General features: G+C 50.2%; 1 protein-coding gene and 1 long non-coding RNA gene across 5 annotated transcripts in view; one reads left to right on the forward strand and one right to left on the reverse strand.

The window, feature by feature from the left end:
• Positions 1 to 13,928, forward strand: part of LY86 (lymphocyte antigen 86) — a 64,183-nt gene extending 50,255 nt beyond the window's left edge. The window contains exons 5-7 of one of the 4 annotated variants that reach the window (XM_022586596.3): positions 8,772 to 8,893; positions 12,771 to 12,860; positions 13,019 to 13,928. In XM_022586596.3, the coding sequence (XP_022442304.1) occupies positions 8,772 to 8,893; positions 12,771 to 12,834 (186 nt within the window). In that variant the 3' untranslated portion in view covers positions 12,835 to 12,860; positions 13,019 to 13,928. Of the gene's footprint in view, positions 1 to 1,898; positions 2,098 to 2,199; positions 2,605 to 8,771; positions 9,012 to 12,770; positions 12,861 to 13,018 lie in introns of those variants that run through there. The other 3 variants (XR_002646455.3, XM_022586594.3, XM_022586599.2) reach the window with 3 other exon arrangements.
• LOC149748118 (uncharacterized) overlaps positions 1 to 15,356 on the reverse strand; it is a 151,372-nt gene that overhangs the window by 39,193 nt on the left and 96,823 nt on the right. The gene's annotated exons all lie outside the window — the stretch shown is intronic.

Below are 15,356 nucleotides of genomic sequence, written 5' to 3' on the forward strand. Positions count from 1 at the left end.
GGGCCTGGGGAGCAGAAACCCGGCCAGCCCTGACCCCGCCCCAGCCAGGCCTGACAGGGGACAGAAGCAGAGTGGACACATGTGATCTGTCACGTATGCAGCAGAGGCAGCTGGAGGCCTTAATCCCCAACTTGAGCTCCCACGCTGGCCCAAGACCAGCCCGGCGCCCCTGGCTGACAGCCAGCCTGCAAGGCTCAGAGACTTTGCTTCCTAATATGGGACAGAAATGGTGTGAAGACGTTTGGTTTTAAAAGACCTGCCCCAGATCCCGCCTCTTCCCGCCAAATCCCCCAGAGATGGGCTTTGTGCTAATTCTACTCCCGCTTGGCCGAAAACTTTTCCACTCAGCAGTCAGTCTTCAGTGTCTTGGTATAATTTTCTTTTTGACACAACCAGCCCCTTGGCCCCGATGGAACTGCTGCCTGCAGTGGGCATCTGTCTATGGCTGCCGCTTTCTGACTTAGAATTTAGAGGCCCTTTGGGCTTCCAACTTGGATGCCAACTGGCAGGTACGGCCTGAACTGTGTAAGTGCAAAGGGTGCAACTACAGACTCCTACCTGACAAATCCAGCGCTCTTCAAACAGCAGAAAGACCCCTGCTCTCTCTGCATCATCCTTTCCTCCTGCCCACAGGTGGGCCCTGTTGCCTAAATACTCTCGCCCCTTAAAGCAGAGTATGTATGTCTTGTAATTCGTAAGCTGGAACGCCTTCATTCAAATTCTACTTCTTTCACTAGGCTTAGAAAGCGATGGGGAAAATTCAGTTGGCTTTCAATAACTTTGTGTGGTGTGTACTTAAGTGCACAGGGACAGTTAAAAGTAGCTGACGGTGATAACAATGATGGCGATGACGAAACACCATCAGACGCAAACGTGAGCTGGTCTTTACTCAGAACTAATTCTCTAACTTTTACACTCTGATGTAAACTCCTAACACTGCTTCTGAAATCACAGCTGCTGATATCTGAGCAGACTCAGGGAGCCCAGACCGTCAGAGAATCTTCAAGGTGAAGGGTGCCGGAAGACACCCTCAGCAGCCCTCACGCCTGAGACACCATCAGTGCTGGGGAACCCACTCACTCCTGGGCCTCTGCTAATTGCTAGAAAGCGCCTCTCTCGTAGCCCGAGACCTTTCATGCAACATCTACCCGGTGGTCTGATCTGTTCCTTCCCTCCGGCCTATATAGATTAAATGTCTTCCCTTCCTCGGGTGACAGAGAGTCTGCAGGTTGGCCCTACCACGTGGCTTGCAGGGCCGGGTGGAGCTTCAGCCACGAGCACGGCACACGTGGCTCAGGCCTGAGTTCCTTCTGCAGCTCCACACGGCCTGGCTGGCATTCCCTGACCACGGAGGGGGTCCTCTGCAGTGCGCTGTCGCCAGAAAGGAACCCTAAAAGGCAGAAATACTTTCTCTAGCGGAGCGTTTGGGTTTCATGCCGTTGGATTTTGCCCCCCCCCCCAGCTGCCTCCCTCTTCTCAGGAAACAACACTTTATCCCTCCTGTTGCTCAGGCCAGAGTCCTCGGGGTCACCCCTGACCCCTCTCTTTCCCACCCACGTGGGTTTCCTCAGCCAATCCTATCGGCTCTTCTCTCCGAATCCATCCAGAATCCCGCCCCTCTCCCCATCTCCACCACCTGCTCCAAACCTTCGCCACCTGCTACCCGGTCCTACTGCTTCCTACCCGCATCCCTGGCTTTTCTCCCCACGGCAGCCAGAGAGACCCCGCGGACAGGCACGTCGGGACAGGCCACGCCTCAGGTGGAAGCCATCGCCAGCCTCTTCCCCTCTCCTCCTGTGGGCCTCTGCCCCCGAGCCCATCGGGCCCTCACTTTCCGCAGTCGGCATGGCGTGCTTCCATACCACCTTCATGTCCTCACCCCAACGTCACCTCCTCAGGGGACCTGCCTCGACCACCATCCTCCCTAAAGCTGCAAACCAGCACACGCCAGCCCAGCCCAGCACCCCCGTGGGAGCTCCATCGGGGACACGAAACTCCTCAGGCTTAGCCATTCATCATGGACACCACCTGTCTCTCCCAGCCAGCCCGGGAGCCACAGCGGGTGGGGACGGTCTGTGTGGTTCGACTTTATCCCCGGTGCGTAGAGCAGAGGCTGCACGTAGAAGGGCTCCGCAACCCCTTGCTGAAAGGTGATGGTTCTGGGCTCACACACCTCCTGCTTTCCCCGTATCCCTTCAGGGAGAGTACCAAGTTCTGCTAGAGCTATACAACCAAGACCACTCCACCGTGGCCTGCGCCAACGCCACCATCCTTTGTTCCTGAGCATCTTGAAGCACGGCAAGCTGTCCTGCGGGAACCGCAGCTTCCCACGCTCGCCCTGCCGTGAGGAAGGACCAGTGGACGACAGAGCAAGCCTCTGGGGACGCGCAGGTGCTGGTTTCAGCCCCAGGACCACAGGTCCCCAGGCTCCGCGGATGTAATGAGGCCCCCCGAAACATCTGCTTCTCAGGAGCTCCTGGGGGTCATCCAGCAGTCTTGAGGGGCCGTCCCTCTTCCCTAAGTGCTCACCTGACATCACTCCCCTTTTTTCAGCTCCTGGGGGCCCTTCCTTGGTCGCCCAAAATAAAGAAACCGGCACCACAATTGTGCCTCCTGGTTTGTTAAAGAATCTTGGTACAATCCTGTAGCTCTAACATAAGTTCCTCTGCACACAGAGCCAGGGGCTGCCACGGCATCAGTGATGCTGAGAGATTCAGGACAGTGGCGGCCCAGTGGCAATGACAGCACTGGGGAGTGAGCCGTTCCTTCTCCTGGGGAAGCCCAGAAGCCGACGAAACCGCACAAGCAATACATCACGGTCTCCCCTGAACAAACCTCATTATCCTGAATCGTGGCTGTCCTGGCCCCAGCGCACCATGGCCTTCATGAATGTGTTCGTTAATTCACTCAGCAAGTCACGGCCGGTCACTCACCTGCTGGGCCCTGTGCTCAGCACTTAGGCTACTCCAGGGAGAAAGACAGACACTGTCCCTGCCCTCATGGAGCCTGCAGTCCCCTGGAATATTAAAAAACCACATGTCCACCAGGGGCCACATCATGCATGTACAGAGACACCTCCTTTGATCCCCCCTGTAAATGACGAGGTGGCCTGTATGTTGCCAGAGCCGTTTGGTGTCCCTGGTGTCTCCTGTCCCCGGATGTGCAGCATCCCTGGGGGGCTCCACCTCCCCTTCCACATCCTGTGCTCCCCCCACCTCTCTCCTTCCAGCATCCCTGGGGGGCTCCACCTCCCCTTCGACACCCTGTGCTCCCCCCACCTCTCTCCTTCCAGCATCCCTGGGCTCCACATCTGGCCCCCTTGCTCCTGTAGAGGGGTCGAAGTCGGGAGACTGGGTTGACCTCCTCAGTTGATAAAAGTGCCACTGTGTTAGAGATTAAAAGAGAAAAGAAATGCATAGTTTAAAAATCTTCGTTGCTATTAATTACTGTCTGTACATAGTTGAACTACCCGGAATAGCAGGCCATAAGAGCCTGGTGAATCAAAACCTTAAAAGCAGCATCTGAGGTTTTCTGGGTTGTGGAGAGAGAAAATTATAGCAGTGTCCTCGCCTACGCCCAAAATGCTCCAGAGAAGAGCCCTGCTGTGGCCATGCCAGGCTTGGGGGCAAACCTCTGAGCACACACAGCAGACACTGTTGTGTACCCAGACGGCAAACTGGATTGCTGGTCCTTCCCCATCCCCTCTGGTGAGACATTTCCCGCTCCCTTTCCAGAAACATCCCTACATCCAGTTAAGGGCCCTGAGTGGCTCCCGAGTACTCACATGTTCCCACAGCTCAGGACGGCTGTCACAGCCTTCCACAGACAGGGGCAGGGAACAGGGAACAAGCAGATCGAGCTGTTCCCTTTCCTGTCCTTCACTCTCTTCTTAAAATTCATTGAGTGTGTGTGTGTGTGTGTGTGTGTGTGTGAGAGAGAGAGAGAGACAGAGACAGAGACAGAGACGGAGAGAGTGAGAGAGAAAGAGAGGAGAGAGGGAGAGACGAAGGGAGAAAGAGGTTTAGTTAAACAGAGATTTCCACACATGCACAGGCTGACCCTAGCCTCGACTAAGTACCCAGGAGCACACAGCCGCTGCACTAAGGGTGTAATTTGAGGGGGGAAAAGAGTGTTTCTCTGCCTCCAAAATCTGTCTGTCCTTAGCGTGGGCCTTACATTTCACTGAGTTTCACTCCTGCAAGTTGAGAAAGCTTTTCACTGTTTATAACTCTCCTATTAAAAAATACGAACAGTCCTGGTAGGAGAAACGCCAGAATCATTATCAAAACTCCAGCAGAACAGAATAACGAAGATGAAGTTTGGAAGTGTCATCCCAGGAAGAGGGAGGTGTTGAGGGGCAGTGGGCAGCCCAGGGCAAAAGCCCTCTTAGCTGGTCACCCACGTGTGCCTGGGTCGGGGGAGGGGGGAGGGCGACCTGCCAAAGAACTTCATTACTTCTCATCTTCTCATAAATGATTTGCCACTGTTTCAAAATCAACATCAAGTATTCTAAAAACTTCTCCTGAATAAACTTCCCTGAAAAAAAAAATCAGTTTTATTCAAGATTATGCTATGCCTCCAAACCGAAGAACTCTCGTGGAAATCAGCCAGCGCCAGTCATTTTGGTGTCCGTAGGCCCTTCCTTATATTTTAAGGGAATGTGTGTGTGTGTGTGTGTATTTTTTAAGGGAACGCCAATGCCCAAGGAAAGCTTTGCCAAGCAAGGTCCAGGCAGGCAGCTGAAGATCCGTTTGGCCACTGTGATCGCCCCACTCGGAACGTTCGGCTGTAAAGAACGGAGACCAGCTCTGTCTGGTTACACACGCAGCTCAGGTCTGACTGCTAAGTCCCAGGTGGTTCAAGTATCAGCCGTGGTTTGCTCCACAGGTGCACACTGTCACCAGCACCTCACCTCTACTTCTCCCAAGTTCCTTCACCTCTGGCCTCCGTGAATATTGGCTTCACCCTCAGACAGTCTTTCCTGCAATGGCAAATAGTTTCACGCTTGTCCAAAGTACCAAGGAGAGAGACCTTTCTCCCGAAGCCCTGCATTCACCCTGATTTCACTGGCTTGGGTCACATGACCACTCCTGGCCAATCACTTTGGCCCCGTGCTGACTGGCTTGCCTAGATCACATGACCCACAACCAGAGCTGGATTGGCATTAGTCCCACTGGAACCACACCATTCCTTAAGTGGACACTAGGGAGGTTGGAAAGGGTAAAGGGAGGAAAGGGGGAGACGCTAGTAGTGGAGGGTGCGTCTAGAATTAGACAGGCCGGCTTTTCAGCTGTTCACTGGGCGAGTGCCTCAGATTCTCTAAGCCTCTGTTTCCTCATCCATACGTGTCAACAATAATAACACCTGCCTTACAGAAATACCCTGAGAATTAAATGAGAGAACAGTGCCAGGCACATAACTCAATGAATGTGAGTTATTACTCTGTTCAGGAGGTGCCTTAGTCTGTTCGGTATGCTATAATAAAAATACAATAAGCTGGGTGGCTTACAAACAACAGACATTTATTTCTCACATTTTTCTCAGTTATTTCTGGATGCTGGAAAGACCAAGACCAAGTTGCCAGCAAATTCAGTGTCTGGTGAGGGGCCGCTTCCTGGATCACAGACAGCTGTCTTCCTGCTGTGTCTTCACGTGGTGGGAGGGGTGAGGAAAAGCTCTCCGCGGTCCCTTTTATAAAGACACTAATCACCTAATCACCTCCCAAAGACCCACCACCAATACCATCACACTGAGGGTAAGAATTTCAACATATGAATTGGGTGGCGGGGGACACAAACATTCAGTCTATAGCAGGTGGGTATTCACCTTGGAGCTGAAGCCCTGTTTCCTAATTTCCCTCTCCAATCCCTCCGACATCATCACGGCCAAACTGTCTTTGAGCCTTGACCTCACCCATAAGCCCACATTCCTTTTTAAGTCCTGAAATGGTTCCTTGGCACCTTGATTTCTTCAAAGCGTAGCGGGTTTAAGTAGACCTGGGATGTTCACTGAGCTACATGAACTCTGAAAACAATTCAAGGGAAACATTAAGGTACAAGTTTCCCCTGAAACAGAAACTTTATAACCAGGCCAAAAAAAAAAAAAAGGCCTAGGAAAGAAAATGTGTGTAATTTTTAATTAAACTTGTTTCCTGTTTTTAAAAAAAAAAAATACACATTCAGGATGTGAAGAACTAAATGTAACAACTGCAAATTACATCTGCCTTCAGAAAAAAATCACCCAAAATAGCCAGGAAGAGAACGGAAAAGGCCACATCCTGATTTTGACCCGGACTTGTTAGGGAGGGAAAGTTTATCATGCCAGCAGTTCAATTTCAGATTTGAATCAGCTACAATTTTCTCAGTCAACTTTCTCAGACGAGTTCTTCTGTCTAGTTTCCCGATCATTTTATCTGGCAAGCAGGGGTTCCAGAGGAACTGGGAAAGAGCTACTTTACATCTAGTGTGTAAATAACTTCAGTTGTTCCATTGGAGCTGAAGCCTTCAGCTGCCTTCAAATGCACGAGCCTGAATTTTCTTTCTCCTCTAACCCAGCTTTCCTTTAAAATGCGTGACAAAACCAAATTCCTTCCTGCAGTATCTTGGTCTCCTCACTCCTGAGGAAAAGCGTATAAGCATCGATGTTATTTCTTCCTCCAGCTGATATTTTTATGGACTCCCTGAAACCCAAGCCAGGATGGAAAGAAAGAAAACATCCAGGCCATGCAAGCCTATATCATTTTATTTGGTTTTCCCTCCTTTTCTTCTACTCAGAAATAGTGGAAGAAAACTGGAGAAGGGGCCAGAGAATGTTATGGAAATGGTCAAAGGGATACAGCGAGGTTTCCACACAGAGGTAGACTAAAAATGTTAAAATGTGTGAGTATAGAAAAATAACATCTGAGAAGGCAGAATAATAATAATAACAGCTGTTTAAAAGCGAACAATTAGTTGAGCATTTGCTATGTTCCAGCATTGAGCTGGGTATTTTACCTGTATCTCAGTTCTTAATCTCAATAACAGCCCATGGGGGATAATCCAAGGACCCACCTTATAGAAGAGGAAGCCGTGGTTAGTAAAGTGAGGAAACAGACAGACCCCTGCTTCTTCAGGCTCGTGAGCTCAGGGAGCTGGGATTCAAATCTGTCCGACTCCATCCTAGCTCTCACCAGCTGACACTACCTTGGCTGTTTGGCTGGAGGCTATATAAGAAGAAGCACTGTGTGTTATAGCCTTGCAGTTTCTTTCAAGTCAAGCAGCAAACAGGCTGAGAACAAAAGGTAGAGACTAAAAAAGTGTTAGGTTAATTCACTGATGGGAGCACAGAAAAAAAAGAGCAGGCTCAGCTGTGGTTGCCTAGCTGTCAACCCTGGTGGTTCACTCCCGGGGACTGGGGCACATTATATTTCTGCTATAATTGGGCAAGGAACTCAGTGTCAGACAAAATAAAGTATATAAGGTAAGATGCTTTCGCCCAAGCCCAGGCTTTTCTCTCAATACTGAGTTGTGATCCCTGAAACTCAACCACTCAGCAGGTATTTACTGAGGCCAACTGTGCACCCAGATCTCACCCTAGCCCGTGCCCCTGCTGGAGTCCCCCTGTCACCCTCCTGAGCAGGTTGTCAGCATCCCTCGCTGGAGAGAGGTTATTCTCTTCACCAAGCGTGGCCTCTTCACCCCTTTTCACATGTGACTCACGTTGCCTGAGTCCCCTTCGGTGGCAGCAGGTGTGGGGCTGACCTGGTGGATGAGGGCTCTGTGCAGGGTTCCATGGGGATGGGATGGATGAAGGAAGGAGGGGGAGGGGAGGGGAGGGGAGGGGATGCCAGCCTGAGAAGGGCATCCGGACAAGGAGGCAGCATTGAAGCCAAACAAAGGCTGCCGGCGGAAGCAGAGACAGGAGGGGCAGGGAGCAGCCGTTCTGAGGGTGGAAGGAGATCGGGGCACACACGGGGCCACAGCAGCCTCTATGTGGACCAGAAGCTGAAGTTCGCGACAGGGCAGCCGAGAGCCGCCGGGCACAGAGCCGCCGGGCACTCAGTGGCCATCGGCTTCTTCCCGGGTTTACTTCTCCCAGCCAGACGCACTAACACTCGAGTCATGACTTTCTCCATGGCAGGATCACGTGTTTGTGATCTCTCGTCCTGTCTTAGTCCGTTCTGCTGCTGTAACAAAGACATCACGGAGCAGGGAGCTGAGGAACCACAGAAATTCACCTCTCACGGTTCCGGAGGCTGCAAGTCCTAGGTGTGGGCAGATTCCGAGTCTGGTGAGGGTCCCTTCCTGGTCCCTGGTTCATAGACAGATGGCCAGACAGATGGTCTTCCCACTGTGCCCTCAGTGGCCGAAGGGGCGGGAGCTCTCTGGGGCCTCTTCGGTAAGCACCGTAACCCCACCCACGGGGAATCCACCCTCATGACCTAACCACCTCCCAAAGCCCCCAGGAGGCAACACCATCACCGCAGAGGGTCAGTTTCAACATCAGAGTTTTGGAGGGATGCAAACATTCAGACCTCACACCTCCCTTATGTTTTTCCTTTCCCCACTTCATTTTTGGTAATGAAATGGAAGGAATTGAAAGCTTAACATAGAAACTCCTCTACTGAAAATGATCCCAACCACCAAAGAGAAAGAATAGTTATGTGATGTGATAGAAGCGCTACATATCACTTCGAAAGCAATCAGATTACAATATATAAATGTATCAATGTAATGCCTTGTATGTCTTAAACATACACAATGTTATATGTCACTATATTTGACTTTTTTTAGAAAAGAACGGAAGGAATAAACTCCTGTATTGGTTACCTGTCCACGTCTGCCGCTCTTAGTAATGACCCCCTCTGCCAACCTGGGAGACAAACGTCACATCTGGAGTCATTTAGAAGAGAAAGGTACTTTTCACCCCTGTCTCGCTCCCTGGCCACAATTTTTCCTAACCGTTATCGGATTTTCCCTTTGTTGCCTCCGAAGGTACCAGACTATTCGTTTGTCTAAGTTGAGTTTTTTCCCTTCACTTTCACACCCTGAGGCCTATCTGTCTACAGTTGTTTGGTTTTTGTTCAATTTTTTAATCGGATCTCATTGTTCACTATTTTATGTGTTCTGACTTCAATATTTCACGGCCACATTCAGGATTCCAGAACCTTGGGCTCAGGAACAAGCCACTGAGGTTCATCCCTGAGAGCCGAGTGGCGCCTGTTCCACTCAGAGAGTTCGTTCCCAGACCCTGGAGAAACATCCCTAAAAATTAGAAATTCAAAATGAGCACAACTGTGGTAGGAAACCAATCCTCCCTGCAGCAAAAGACACCGTTTCATCTCTTCTGGATGTTTCGGGCTGGAAGTGGTGATGTTGGCTCTGCCTTGTGGGCGAGCTTCTGGGGGCAGAGGCGGACAGGAAGGGGGGCCTGGTGTCCCAGCCCCGCAGACGTGCATCGGAGCCTCAAGGAGAGAGAATCGACAGTAGGAATCTGGGCCAGTAGCTGACTCACCAGGGGTTCAGAGCCACCAGGGTACCCGTGGTACTTTGTGGCACCCCCATGGCACTGGGGTACAGGGGCAGGAAGGGAGAACACAGCATGGCTTGCTCCACGAACCTGGGAGACCCAGCCCAAAGCAGGGAGGGGAGAGCCAGGCCTGAGCACAGGTGCCACGCTGCCCCCGGAACACACAGTGGCTCTGCCTTCCTGCAGCTTCGAGAGCTTGGATAAGAACCCGGGGGAGACAAGAATGAGAGAGGAAAGAACTGCTCTTCTGCTGACAGAGGCGCCAGAAATAACCAGCGTGGAATGTGACGAGAGTCTGCAGAGATTCCCTGATACGCAAGTGGGGGGGAGACCAGTCAGTGACATTTCATTCCATTCTCGTCGTTAGGATGTCTTCACAGGAACCCACAGACTGACGCCTAAGACGTTCCAGCTTTGCTGGTGGGCAGGATTTCCCTCCCCCAGAGCCACGCCAGGATGGGAATCCATTTCCTTACCACGTGCTTCCACTCCAGCCCCTTCTGTTCCTCACTGACATCTGGGGGTCCACTTGGACCTCCTCGTAACCTCCGCGCCATCCCCGTGTTACTGCTTTTCTGTCCACTTGAGGACAGGCGGGACGCGCTGCTCCTGCTGGGAAAAGGGCCCCTTCCTCACCACCCTCCTGATGACAAGCGTTAGAATCTCTGTCTGTTTATGTCCTGGTTGAGCACACCCCGAATCCCCACAGCCTATCCTTTACCTTATGCCCAAAGCAAATGTGCGGCAGGGTTTATAACAGAGGAAACTCCAATCTCGGTAATTTACAAAGTATTAGACCTTCATGTATATGACCGGACTGCAGTGTGTAGGGAGCATTGTCCTAGTTACGCAGGCAATATTTTTAAGTAACAGTTAATAGCCAACTGCTTGGAGCTTTATTGTGTCCCTTCTTCTTTAGGCTCCACAAAAACCAGATATAATCTCATCCTCAGGGTCCTGAGCCAAATGCCATACAGCAAAGGTTCAGACTAGCAAACTAACCAGGAGGAGGTAAATTAACCAATGAGAGGAGTATACAATTAGAGTTTCAGCTCAATCCACTCTCTAACTGTATGACCAGGACTCCTGGGGCAGCTTTCCAACATGCAGAATAGACTTTATTTCAAAGAAACAAATGCCTTGTCATGCAGCCAGACCAAATGCCATGATGGCAACTACCATTAGGATAGATGGCACCTTTGGGTACCCCCTCCCAGGGGAACCAGAATCAGTTGCGTATGACTTGACAAGAAGATGACACCCTTGTGCAAAGCAAAGGGGTACCCATCCTCTGGGCAGACAGGGGCCCATGCTCAGACACAAGGCTTGGTAAGTGGACACATGCCAGATTTCAGTCCCCAGTCTCCCCTTGTGCAGTCCACAACCTATACAACCTTACCCAGAGACCCAGGCCAAGCTTTGGAATCTTCTCCCACCACTTGGCACAGGTTGAGGAAAGAGAGCTAAACAAAGGGAATCTTCTGCCTCAAGAAGGCACCAGTCTCTGCCTGTTGATTGATGGTCCCTGATCTCACCTCCAACCCACCCTACCCAGTCCCCACTCACCTCTACCAACCAACCAAAGTTAATAAGGTGACACCCTAGCTAAGATTTATTCTGGAGGCAAAACCGCTAAGTGGAACAAACACATTGACTTCTCTCTAATCTTGCTTGTTCACTGCCATTCTTCATATTGACTCGGAACTCACCTTGTTCCATTATAACAACAGTCATTCACAACCTTGCTCCATGACCTGAAATTTTTGGAATGTCGCTCCCTCCAAGAAGCGGTCTGTCTCTGGTGCCCAGGCTGGATGAAAGGTCCCTCCTGGGGCTCCCCAGCACCTCCCCTTGACCATGGTGTGACTATAATCGCTTATTTGCTTTTTGTCTCTTCTACTAGGACATAAGCAACCTGAGAGATAAACCGGGTCTTGTTCACCTCTGCACAAATTCCAGCACTTGGCTTAAAATATTTGTTGAATAAATGGTCCAAGACAGAAAAATTATGCTGGTGATGTGCTGCACTAGTTTGCTAGGGCTGCTGCAGCAAAGGCCATAGACTGAGCGCCTTGAAACAACACAAGTTTCGGTTTAATCCATTTTACCCGGCACCGGAACCCCACAGGGTCATCAGAGAGATCTTTCTAAAGCACAAATCTGGTTACGTCACTTGTCTGCATAAAGTTCTTAAAAGCCCCCTGCCTCATGCCTGCAACACCCTCCATCTGTGGTGCCGTGCCCCCTGGCATCTGGGTCCTCCGCCTCTCGCCAGCATTCCCACCGTTCACTTTACAGTGAAGGGACACGGGGCCACTCGCGTCTCCTGGAGCACAAAGTTCCCCTAAGCTTCCAGCTTTGCACAGGCTGCTCCCGTACCTAGAACGTGCTTCTCCCTTACCTGGCCGCTTTCCCAAGGTCTCTGTTGAGATTTTGCTCTCTCTGGGGAGCTGTTCCTTATTCACGAGATGGATTAGCTCCCCCTCCGACAAGCTCCATTGCATCCTATCACAGGGCTACTCACTGGGCTACGATCACCTGTTTATCTCTCTGTCTTCCCCACTCGACTGGGAGCACCTTGCAGGCAGGCACTGCGTTTTCTCCAGTTTCTAATAGAGGGCCTGGCACTTAGTAAACTCTGATCGATTCCTGTGGAGTTGAATTGTGTCAGAACCAACAGGGCCCCCAGAAGTGGATTTCCTACCACTCCTTTGCCACCCCCTTGGTCGACGTCCCTGATTACTACCCACTGTTTGGTCTCTTGTCAACAATATGCTCCACCCTGGGTCTTAGACTCCACCCTGGATCCCGGTGTGCCCTCTCCAGACCTCCTTGTCTGAGCTCCCAGATTTTCAGCCTGTCTTTAGACTCACGTGGCTGAGTGCTGAGTGAGGACCACCCTTTGACCCCAGTCATCCTCTGTGGAATTGAACCGTATCAGAATCCACAGTGCCCTGGGAAGTAGATTTCCTTCTCTGAACCTCTGTCTCCTTTGTCTGAGCCCCTACTGAACACCAATACTGACCAAGTGGACCAAGTTTCCTGGTTCACTTTTCCACCCTGCCACACCCGTCTGCCTACACCCAAGCCATCCAGGAGAAATCTGATGTGCAGGCCATCCATGTCATTTAAAATTTTCTAGAAGCCACATTTTAAAAAAGGAAAAAGAAACAGGCGAAATTAATTTTTAAAGCAATAATTCCACCAACAGCAGCTTTATTGCTTATGGATTTTTTTTTTCTCTCCGTACGGCTTGGTATAAGTGATCTGAGTTCCCCCACCAGCGATCGAACCTGCACCTCCTGCAGTGGAAGCATGGAGTCTTAACCACTGGGCCACCAGGGAAGTCCCAGGTGAAATTAATTTTAATAATATATTTTATTTAACACAATATGTCCAAACTCTTATCATTTCAATATGTAATCAATAGTTTAAAAATGATCAGAAAAATATTTGACATTCTTGTTTCATACTAAGACTTCACAATCTAGTCTGTATTTTTTACTTGCAGCACACCTCGATCTGGACTACTCTCATCTCGGTGCCTAATGGCTACAGGTGACCAGCGACTGCCATACTGGACAGGAGATGGTGTGTTAGTATTAATGGTAATAGCTAGTGGATACTGTGTCCTTACCACTTGCCCAGGGCTCTACTGAGCCTCTAAGACTTTTCATGCATTATCAAACTTACCTCTCACAGCAATCCCATAAGCTAGGGACTTATGGTGCCAATGAGGAAACAGTCTCAGAGATTAAGAGACTTACTTACCACTGGTCTACACTGCCTCCTGACCAATGGAACACTTAGTAAGCATGGGATTTGCTAACACTTAGAAGTCACATATCGAAAGTGCATGTGAAGGCTAAAAAATGCTCTGGATAACATAGCCAAAAAGTTCTGATGAGCAAATTCACATTTTGAAAGTCATCAGAGAGAACAGCCATATCCTTCCAGAAAATACCCCTCTGTGCCATGGCCAAAAAGTGGATGAAAAGTACGACAAACGGTAACATTTATTATGTTCTCAGGCTTTGAAAACTTCGAAAAGAATTAGTTTAGAGAAAGTTCATTTTCAACAGGTTAGACAGACAATTGAAATCAAGCTGGTTTCCTTCTTTGGTCCCTTCATCCAGCAAACTCTGTCAGCCTCTGGGGCCAGTGCTCTTAGCCTGACATGCAGTGGCAGGGGCGTTAGCTGCTTTCTCAAGTGCTGTTTTCCAAGACTTCTCTGTGATGGGGATCAGTGGTTTCCTTCTCTTGTCCTTGTGAACTGAGAGGGATGCCCTCCTAGCAACCGGAAGGGGAGACCTGTCACCACCCTCAACATATGGAATAAAGATCATCTCCCAGCAATAGTCTTAGGTAATTAAACTTTTCTTTGTGCCATGATTTATCCTCTGGGAAATATTTACCCCTTTAACCTTTAGACTTTACATATAAAATGTAGCTTCTTTGCAATTAGGATTAAGTTCTGTTTCAAGGGACAGAAAATCAAGCAGTGACTTACACAAGTTAGAAGATGAGCTCTCTCTCCCATGAACCTAGGCAGCCCATGACCAGTGGGGCTTGAGTTTGTCTTATTTTGTGGCTTTAATCACCCTCCACAAATGGCTTCTGTCTCATGGTCCAAAATGGCTGTCCAGATCCAGTCATCTCATCATATCCCAGCCAGCAAGAGAGGCAAAAGGGCAGGGAAGGAATAACCCCTCTTTTAAGGACTCTTCCTGAAAGCTGTATATACCATATTGACCAGAACGTAACACAAGGCCATCTAAGCTTCAAGGGAGGATGAGAAACGTAATCTTCGCCCTGGGTGTCTTCAGCAACGTGTGAACGTGCCTCTCAGACATCCGACCGCAGGGAGTGCAGTCGTGCGAGGGCCCAGCTGCTGTGCTCTGAAACCCATCACTGCATTTGCAGCGAGATCAAGCTTGCAAAACGCTGCTCCCAGCCTGAGGGCATCAGTAATTCTAAGGCAGCTCTTTGCTAGGAGTCGTATGACTTCTGTGATGGGCAACATCGGCTAGAGGACTGTATGAATTATCTGCGGCTGCGTAACAAATGACACCACATTTTAGTGGCTAAAAACAACACACATTTATTATCTCTCAGTTTCTGTGGGTCAGGAATTCAGTGCTGTTTGGCTGGATCCTCTGCCTCAGGATCTCCCTCAGAGCTGAAGTCAAAGTGTGAGCCAGAGCTGAGGTCTCATCTGAGGTCTGACTGGGGAAGGACCTGCTTCCAAGCACCCCTGGTGGTGGTTGTCAGGATGCGTCTCCTCACAGGTTGCTGCACTGGGAGCCTCAGCTCTTTCCTAGGTCATGGCTGGAGGCCACTTTCAGTCCCAATCTGGCAGCTTGCTCCATCAAAATCAGCACGAGAGAGAGAGAGTCCAGGAAGACGGGGTCACAGGCTTTTGTAACAGCATCGGGGAATGGACATCCCATCACTTTGCCATCTTCTATTCATTAGGCGCTAGTCACTAGGTCCAGTTCATTCTCAAAGTGAAGGGATTATACAAAGTCATGGGTACCTGGAGGTAGGGGTCATTGGGGCTCATCTCTGAAATCTGCCTGTCACAAAGGTCCAAAACTTGCCAAACTTTCTTTAGAACTGCACTGTAGTGTAAGATGTTCCCATCCAGCTCCTCCCTTCCTCCCTCCTTCCCTCCTTTCCAACCTCCCTCCCTCTCTTCCTTCCCTCCCTCCCTCCCTCCCTTCCTTCTTTCCTTCCTTTCCTCCCTCCCTCCCTCCCTTCCTTCCTTCCCTCCTTTTCTCCTGCACTTGAGGTCAGACCTGCTCTGTGTTCTGGGGGCCCCTCCAGCCTTCCTCTAGCTGCCTTTCCAT

This window comes from Delphinapterus leucas, chromosome 10, assembly GCF_059928025.1.
Source record: "Delphinapterus leucas isolate spDelLeu-1000000601 "Yukka" chromosome 10, BTC_Dleu_Yukka2, whole genome shotgun sequence".
NCBI classification, from domain to species: domain Eukaryota; kingdom Metazoa; phylum Chordata; class Mammalia; order Artiodactyla; family Monodontidae; genus Delphinapterus; species Delphinapterus leucas.